Below are 9,297 nucleotides of genomic sequence, written 5' to 3'. Positions count from 1 at the left end.
GTGTGTGTGTGTGTGTGTGTGTGTTTGTGTCCGAGGAGTGCATATGTGCACACGCCACATTTCCCCGCGTCCTTGCAGAAAAATATTTCATTACTGCAACAAAAGAAGCCCATTAACCACAATATAAGAACAGAGTTCAACTACTGTCCCCCCCACCACATTCACCACGTTCATCTGCATTTCTGGCTGCTCTCCAGCTAATTTGATATAACAATGCTCGACAAAACCGTCTCTGGACCCTTTTTTTTAGGTGACTGAGAAATTATCAATGATGCCACATGCTCGGCTGAATGTCAACACCAACTTGACTTGTTTATAAAATATTAAAGCAGTGAATTACTGGCACCAGGCAGAACTTAATGATGATCGGAGTCATTACAACTTCAGCATCCTTTGTTTCAGAAAATGATTCAATTCCACTGCGACTGTAGTCAATTTGGGGGGAAACGAAATGTGTTTTTTCACGTCTTTTGTTTGAGGTGACTATCTGCTGTCCATTCTGCTACGTTTTGGAAGAGGGGCTAATTTATATATGGATATTGTTTTATATTTGGCTGCCAGATCACCAGGCTATATACACTCTGCCTCTTTAGAGAGATAAAGATCTTTTATTTTGTTAAACTGAGTGCTGAACTAATTATGATTTTTTTTTCTTTTAGGATGTGCTCCAATGAAATAAAAATTAAACGAGTCTTGAGGTTTCGGCTTACTTTATTGGTACAGTCGAGAGATATTTACAACATGCACACACAACTGGTGTAAAATAAGAACAAAATAAATAAACATAAAGTGTTTTGTGTACAACCTGGCACGACTTCTGACATTATCTCCCTCTCCATGTCACCGGGGTGTCGCCTCATCAATTATTGAACCAGTACTTCATGGTAATACATAATTTCTCATCTATTATTCATGGTAATGCGTGCGTAGTTTACTTAATTGTGTTATTGACTATCAAAAGTGATTTCCTGAAAATCCTCAAGGATGCAAATTGAATCAGCCAAACTACTGGCAGCGTGTGCTGAGGTTAAGTATTATCAATCTGATCAGCTGACCCTCCGTTCAAGAGTCATTCTAGTGCAGACACATAACGAATCAACAAATAGATCTTTTTGTTTCGATGTTTGAACAGCCCTGAGGTCGAGGTGTAAATTTGAGATGAAATATGCGCTATAACGGGATTTAATAAAACCGTTCAGTGACAGGCTGCGAGGAAGGGTGAGCGTTTCTATAAGTAAATAATACGAGTAACAATTGCTCTCCACTCCTGGCTTTAAGAGAAGCTGATAAATAATGTATCGGAACAGATGGCTGGAGCGAGAGGCAACAGGAGAGAAACATGAGCGACTACATCTTTAATTGTTTTAAAGAACATGTCACAGCAGGACTGGTGTGTTCGCTGTCTGCTGGCACCACAGCTGTGCTAACAGAGCGGGCGGCAGCTGAATATACTCTGACACTTTCTGCCTTCCATTCACACATAAACAAACTGTACATTTTATTTTTTTTTACAATAAAAAGGGCCGATTCGTTTTAAAGTGCACGTTCACTTTAAAATCAAAAGACGACGAGGTCATCGTTTGCCAAAACCTTGCAGAACCTTGAGTCCTGCCATCATTTTGACACATGCATTAACATTCACAATGTAAAAAAAAACATGTCCTCTCAATAAAAACAAGAGATATGAGGATTATTTGAATTCACATTGTCAAAGAGGCCTTTACTGCACACATCTAAGGTAGTCCAAGAGTGCATGGTGACAGACAAACATCCAAAACCACAGGTTATCAGGGCGACACGACCCCTCGCTTATTCACGTCTCACACTGATAATTTACAGTCAAATAAATAGTTTTTTTATTGTTCGCATCCAGACGGTGTGATCTCAGAAAAGTCTGTCCCAGGATGGAGTCAGCCGGTCGTTTGTGCTTCGTTGCTCGTCGGAGCCGAGCGGATTGGGAATAACAGGCACAGATTATCAGTACGTCCACATCCAGCGGCGCCTCACTTTTTCTCCAGCGGCTCCTTGGAGCAGTGGGCGTGTTTGTCGGGACCGCCGCCCAGGACGGGGACTTTCGTGGCCATGCCGGGACCGGAGGGGCCGCCGCCGCCGCCACCGTCCCCAGCTCTCGCGCCGGCCGTCTCGATGGCCGGGCCCGCCGCGGGCCTGACCACGCCGGCCGCGCTCACGCCCACCCCAGAGAGGACCCCCACGCCGGCGCCGGGCCCGGCCGCTGCGCCGAGGAGGTTGGCCGACTGCAGCACGGCCTCCGAGTGCTCGCGGGCCTTCATGCGCAGGGCCGCCACGCTGGCCGTGCGGTTGCCCTGACAGCCGTAGGGAGGCAGGAAGGACAGGCCCATGGGGTCAGAAACACAGCAGGAGCACAAACCGTTCCCTGGAAACAAACACATAAAAACAGTTGGATGTACAGCGCATTAAAAGCACATCTTCAGGTTAATGAGAATCATACCTTTCAGGGTGGCGACTTGTGAGAGGGCCTGGGCGTAGGTGGCCGAGTTGAGGAGTGTGCCTGGAATACATGATGGGAAAAACGGACCAGCTGGACCCACTGTCCTGTTGATACTGAAAATAAGAACACAAAGTGAACCTCAGTTCTCCAACATTAATATTAACATTTTCTAACTATATCAATAGAAAATGAGAGACGAGTTTATTCTAATCTGAGAAAGTTATTTTAGCCAGTTTGTCTGAAACACCTAAACAATCAGACACTTACAGATTATTTAAATCTAAAGAAATGATTAAAATATATTCAGTTACGTCAGCACTGAGGCCACTTTCCCAGCTTGTGAATCTTGTCTGTGTTCTAATAAATGAACATATTTAACGCTTCCTGTTGTAAAAAGTTTTCAAATTAGATTTGGCATCAATATTTGGCATATATACTTTTAGGCTGTAAATTATTTACTTCATTTTATTTAATGCTATAAGATTGATTTTAACACCTTTCTGAGAACAACATAAAAAGGCCCTTTCTCTTTTGCATTTATCTAGTTTTACTATGAATAAAGGAATAAACTGAACAAAATGAAATGAACAAATTCAAACGTTACTGTGAATAAATTTCCACCACAGCCACCTCTCACCTTTGCTGCATTTCCAGTGGTTCTTTCTGTTTTCTGCTGTGGTCCACGGGGGACTGGGAGTTGAGGCTGCGGGACGGAGGACTTCCGTCACTCATCTGCTCCTTCCCTCCCTCTGGGTCTGAACTCCCTCGCTCTGTCTTCCTCCACTTTGCTCTGCGGTTCTGAAACCAAACCTGCAAAAAAGAAAAGAAAAAGGGAAAAATAATCACATTTCTTCTTGCATATTGTTTTGGCACAGACAAACGTATATATAAATAAAAGGGGGAAAAAATCAGTCTCATTAACAGAAACAAATTTGCAGCAGCTCAGTTTTGTAAAAAAGGTGTCCCACAATGACTTTYCCCCCCCCAAAAAAAACTTCACGGTCCACACGGCGAAGAACAAGTTCTTGTATCTTAATCGAATGAAGGTCACTGCCTATAACAACATTTAATTGAGCAATTTTTCATTATCATATTTTAATGACTTCCCACTGACAGTTGTGCTGCCCGAGAGAGAGGCAGCTATGATGAAGTCGTTTATTTCCCTATTTAGTGATTGTTTGACAACATCAGATTCGATTAGGACTTGCTTCTAGCAGGCATTAATCATGATGTGTGAATGGAGGTTGGAGCCTGTGCGCATGCGCTCTGCATCCTTTCCCCCCCTCTTCTATTGTGACAGAAATGATGTCAACAGCCAAACAGAACGCGCGCATTCATTCGGCATAAAGAAAAGGCAACATTTTCATGGCAGGACAACAATACAGCCAGTGGACTTATCTCACCCCTGCACCTTCCTGCTAGAAGTCGCGCCCCCCCACGCGCACCCATCTCTGAATGGGCTATAATTGCTCCATTAATCTCAATTTGCCGCGTGCTCTTAATGCGGGGGAGGCCCCATTGACACTTTACAAAAAGGGGAAAAAAAAGGAGGGGGGCAACAACACTACAAGAGAAAGGAAATTTATTTTCTAATAATAATGTAAGTTTAATATCCCTGCATACTGCGGTGGATTCATGTTCAGATTTAATAATAGGAATGCGGTAATCGGATTAGGAGGGGGAATAATTTGTTTACAATCCCTAATTTACAGCGCTGGATTCCATTATCAACCCCGCCATTGGGTTTAAGCGATAGTAAGATGACCCTGGGGAACAAAAGGCAAACTATTATATTTCCTACAATTAGATCTGCGCCGCACAACAAAAAAACCCAAAAGCAAATCTGGAATGCAGGAAATTACATCCAGGACACCTAACTTAATTACATCTGGCCAAGTTTATAACCGCGCACATGTGCGGGCACGAGCGGAATATAAATGGGGCGAATTTCAGAAAACGAGCGCGCAAATCTGGGTTTTATTTATTTTTCTTTTTTTCTTTTTTTTTTTTTTTTTGACACTTTGGAAGCTTCTGACTTTTTCAAAAAATTTCATATTGTTTCCTGTTTGGGGCAAAAAGAAAAAAAAAAAGAAGTGAGCCCTGAATGGATGATGTATCCCTGCCTTTGAGAGGCGGACAAATTAGTGAAGAACATTATCGCTGCTTAATTATGAATGACCGATTAATCAAGCTAATCTAATATTCACCATTACGTTGATGTTATTAAAGTGTATCGTTGGGATGACTGAGTGGCTTCATTTACCCCCTCCTATACCCCCCACCCCCCACTTTCTTCTCCCTGCGTGGTCAGGACGCACGGCGCTGACGCACGGTGCCATACCTGCACTCTGGCCTCGGTCAGGTTGATCTTCATGGCCAGCTCCTCCCGGGTGAACACGTCCGGGTAGTGAGTCTGAGCAAACACCGCCTCCAGAGCCTCCAGCTGCAGGGACGCAAAACAAGCGCACATCAAGATGGTTCAAAACAAGATCAGTTTGTGGATTTTATCTTACTTTTTCTAAAAATAAATAATAATAATACAGATCTGAAACTGAAATAACTGAGAATAATTAGAAGATTTTAAATAAATATCCTCTGCTCACAATGTAATATTTTAAAAACGCTGCATTTACGTAGAAACTACATCAAACCAATTTATTGCAGTGATCTGAGAGGCAGAAATCTCTCTTCTTGTTGTTTTTAAACTTGGCCAACTTTTTATGAATTTGTCAGATCTGATCAATCTGTTTCATTTTGTTGTTCTCGGTGTTTATGTCCTGAAAAAAATAAATACTACTAATAAAAAAATAACAATAATTACCTGTTGTAAAGTGAAAGTTGTTCTGTTTCTGCGCTGCTTCCTCCGCAGAAAACCATCGTCAAAATCAGCCGGGGTGTGGTTTCCAAAGCCGCTTGAGTTCACTGAAGGAAACAGATGGTTCACAGTTTTATTTGATTTTGTTTTTGAATAAACGCAGCGTATGACAAAGAAAATCTGGACTGTTAAAGGAAAAGAAATGCAGCAGAACCCCACAGGCCTTGATAAACAGTGGCCAAATGGAGATTTTTTTTTATTTTATTTCCATTAGTTGCATAAAACATTGATGCTGGAGAGTCTAAAGGGAACCATGACGGACTAAGAGCCATGACACCCAACATCTGTGCCCGGGCCAAAACGTCCCCCCTCTGCCCCGGGGCCAAACTACCAGCGCTGCTCAAAACCCAGCCAACAGACTGACACAGCAGAAGGGGAACCAGATTTAACCCTTTACAGACACATTTGGATCTGCTGGAAACCTCAAGTTTCTTCAGAATAATTAAAGGTGTTTCCGTTTACATTTTCGGTCGAAACAAACCCCTCTTTAAATCCTTTTTTTAAATGTGAACTAAAGCACAAAAAGTCTTAATTTACACATAGGCTCTTAAAATATTTAACGGACTATTTTCTTTGAGAATAAGATCTAAATATGGTTTATTAAACGAGCCCAGGCCTGTATCCTCCGTGCGTAAAAGCGCGCCGCTTTAACACAAAACTTTATCAAACTCACACTTTGCAGCTGCGGGATTCAAAGCAAGAAACGGAGATGTTGGAAAGAATGGAAAAATAAAAAAACAATAATGAAAAACTCACACGTGTTGGAGCGACAGCACTCYCCGTCGAGCTGAGGCGGACAGTGGAAGTAGAACATCCTGCTTGGYGCGTCTCGGAGCTGAATCTGGAACACAGACAGGAATTAAAAAAAAAAAAAAAGTTTTCAGGCCGAAGCTTCTGGTCGGCTGCAGTTTCTACAGAGTCAGGCTGATCCGCGGCGGGGAGGTGAACAAATCGTCCTGGAAGGAGGAAGAAGAAGAAGAAGAGGAGGAGGAGGAGAGCATCCTACCTGCAGCCGGGATGCTGATGAGAGGGAGTTTGCGCTCTGCAGCTGCGCTTCTCCTGACTCTGTTTGGGAGTGTCCAGCACCTCTTTGGCTCGGCTTTTCTCTCTCTCTGACACACACACTTTCTCTCTTTCTCTCTCTCTCTCTGTGTGTGTGTGTGTGTGTTTCTCTCTGTGGGGTGTCCAGATGTCTCTATAACTGTATAACTGTCTACAGAGTGTCACGGCTTTCAGCGAGTGTCGCAGAATCTCACGCCTAATTGCTCCTAATCGGATTATCACGGCTTTGTCTGTCTCTCTCACCCCCACAACCCCCTGGTGTGTCCGCGTGCGTGTGCGCGCGCGAGGGGGGTGTTTTATTTATTTATTTTTATTATTTGCGTGTGCAGAAAGCCAGAAATAAAAATAAAAAAAAGAAAGAAAGAAAGGGGGGTGGAATATGGGGAGATATACCCAGGGTGGCAAACGCTTTTGCTCAGGTGCCCAAAGGAAAATAAAAAAATAAATAAATAAAAATTTCATCACAAGTGATTGTTATTCCAGGATCCAACATATTCCCCAACCATAAACATGCACACATACCCGCAGCACTTTTTTTTATTTGGTTCTTTCATATATTAAAAAAAAAGGAGGATGACTGCTTTTGGGTTTTAGATTGACTGYCGGGCGGGTTAATGGCCCGTCAGGGTGCGTTAGCGGGTCCACTTTACAAGGGGTTGCGCGCGCAGAGCACTCGCAAGGCCAAATTTTTGATTTTGTTCACAGCAAGGGGTCCCGCGATTTATTTCGCTTCCTCAGATAAATGACGTGCTGCGGGACCCTTTCAATTAGTTTTAAAGCGCATCGGGGACGAGCAGAGCGCAGACGCCATGCGTCTCTGAGGTGGAGGCGAAATGAGGCTGCGAGAAGCAGCTGAAATTTAGAAGAGGAGTGCGGGATTGGACCGAACCACATAAAGTGCAGAAAATCCCTTCTAATGGCGCGTAATTGGTTCTGTAATATCATTACAGGCGGWTAATGGCCAGTTACAGGGCCCCGCGCTATTAAGGCTTTCCCTGGCGTGCAGCGTTTATGTTATTAAAGGGGGAATATAATGATATTTTAGTTATTAAATGCGCGTAATTAATTTATGCACCACTGAAAATAAAGTTGTTATTATGACCTGGGTGAAGTGCGTGGAGAAAATTGAAATCAAATAACGCTTGATAACTTTATCCTAATATTTTTGGTCCAGACTCTGACAGGAGCGCGCGGGCCTGGAGTGAGTTTCCTGTCTGCGCGTGTCCTCTCCTGCCTTTCATGACTGCTTAGTTGACTAAATGACATTATTCTCTCATCTCAGCTTTGCAAATAAACACAATCTTGCAGATTGTGTGACCCATATTTGGGCCTTTATGTGGTTTCACCAGGACCCTGGTCATAAATCCAGCTAAAACTCTAATGATAATTTAAAAAAAAACTAATCTTTATTGTTGTTTGCATAAAAAATTTGATTAATTAGAAATATGTATTATTTAACCTTCTCCGATTCTGTCAATCAGTCTAGGTTTTATACAATAAATAAGCAGAAAAAAGCTACCTGTTTGAAGTTTTATTCCATATGGGGGAAAAATGCATTGCATTAATACTAAATAAAATATTGAAACTAAACCATTCATTCAGTGTTTTATTTTTGATTAGTCCTGATTCCACTCCCTCTGTTTAATATTGTGCCATAGTGTAAAGAAAAATGTCACGTATTTGACAAAGTTGAGGTCATGGAAATACGACAGCAAACATTTCATGTATCTGAGGTAATTTAGTTGAAGTTCATGACACGTACTGTACAAATGACCGATTTCAAGAATAACCAGGTAAAAAAAAAAAACAGTGAGAAGTTATTCAAGTTGTTCAAAAAGGCTTGACTGCACCAGATGTTTTAAACCAACTAAAAAAAGTTATTTACATTCAAAAAGTGCAAAACAAAAGTTAAAGCGGTGCAATTTTTTTCTGCAGTTAGGTCTTCTTTAAAAGCGCTTTTGTTAAAACATTTGCTGAATAATGTTTAATCAACCGTCGTAGTCGGGAGTGTGTTTTGACCTTTCATTAAAACAGAAGCACAGTCAAAACAAAAACATGTACATTAAGACACTGCAGCTTAAAAGATTTTCACATCTGGATCACAAAGTCTGCTTCTGTTAGCAAAAGTGTTCCTTCAGCTTCCACAGACCCTCCTGACCAGAGGTCCTGTGAAAGTCACAGATGCTCCTGAGTAGTTCTCTGAAGACGGGCGCCTGTTGCTGCGTCAGCCTCGGTTTGAAATACTCCAGCACTTCCTGTGTGCTGGCCTGTCCGTCCACGCTCGCCTGGAAGGCCACGAAGTTGCGCAGATCTACGAGCAGCTCGTCGTGTTCGGTGGGTGGGGCTGGAGGTTGGCTTGTTCTTGGAGCGTCTGCGCCTTCTTCTTCCTCCTCCTCCTCTTCCTCTGATCTCTGACTGGAGGGCTTGGAGATGTGATTACGAGCTCTCATCTTAGCCAGCAGAGAAGCTGACGACAGAGGGGCGGAGTTTGAGTCGCCGTCTGCTCCTTCCCCGCTGAAATGGGCCCCTGCTCCTGGTTTCTTTGAAATTAACTTCTTTACAATAGCAGCATCCTATAACAAAAAAAAAAAAAAAAAAAAAGAGAGAGAGATGCTGAACACAAAATCTAAAACCTACGAGGCCAGCGAGGGGACATGGGGGGAATTTTTTTCTTTTGCGTTCCCACTCTATACTATTGCGTTACCTCGCAATACTTTTTGCGTTCCCTCGCAAAAGTTGTTTATCACTGTTGTGCCTGTCGGTTTATTAACACATTCACGTGTTCACCATTAGCCCGTTAGCCTACTGCTTTAATTCAACTTCAGAGTGTATATCACACAGCCACGCATGGAAGTATGTCATGGGCTGATATTTTAACACAGTGCAGCCA

General features: G+C 42.7%; 2 protein-coding genes across 4 annotated transcripts in view; both read right to left on the bottom strand.

Moving 5' to 3' along the window:
• Window positions 1–691: 691 nt before the first annotated feature.
• Window positions 692–7,155, bottom strand: drgx (dorsal root ganglia homeobox). 2 transcript variants are annotated; one of them, XM_014018198.1, is made up of 7 exons: window positions 6,352–7,155; window positions 6,102–6,186; window positions 5,292–5,392; window positions 4,812–4,913; window positions 3,108–3,280; window positions 2,471–2,583; window positions 692–2,395 (listed from the first exon to the last, which is right to left on the bottom strand). In XM_014018198.1, exons 2-7 carry the CDS (start codon window positions 6,157–6,159, stop codon window positions 2,004–2,006), a joined length of 939 nt encoding a protein of 312 aa, XP_013873652.1. In that variant the 5' UTR covers window positions 6,160–6,186; window positions 6,352–7,155; the 3' UTR covers window positions 692–2,003. The 2 variants fall into 2 exon arrangements, with proteins under 2 accessions (XP_013873652.1, XP_013873575.1); XM_014018121.1 differs by lacking the exon at window positions 6,352–7,155 and having other exon boundaries at window positions 6,102–6,288.
• Window positions 7,156–7,923: 768 nt separating this feature from the next.
• The window catches only part of ercc6 (excision repair cross-complementation group 6), a 21,142-nt gene continuing 19,768 nt past the window's right edge, over window positions 7,924–9,297 (bottom strand). For both annotated transcript variants that reach the window (XM_014017933.1, XM_014018008.1), the window contains exon 22: window positions 7,924–8,980. In XM_014017933.1, coding sequence (XP_013873387.1) covers window positions 8,525–8,980 — 456 coding nt within the window. In that variant the 3' untranslated portion in view covers window positions 7,924–8,524. The remainder of the gene's footprint in view (window positions 8,981–9,297) is intronic.

Source organism: Austrofundulus limnaeus, unplaced genomic scaffold, assembly GCF_001266775.1.
Source record: "Austrofundulus limnaeus strain Quisiro unplaced genomic scaffold, Austrofundulus_limnaeus-1.0 Scaffold0, whole genome shotgun sequence".
Taxonomy (NCBI): domain Eukaryota; kingdom Metazoa; phylum Chordata; class Actinopteri; order Cyprinodontiformes; family Rivulidae; genus Austrofundulus; species Austrofundulus limnaeus.
Note: the sequence above shows the minus strand (reverse complement) of the source record. Positions and strands in the feature narration are given on the sequence as shown.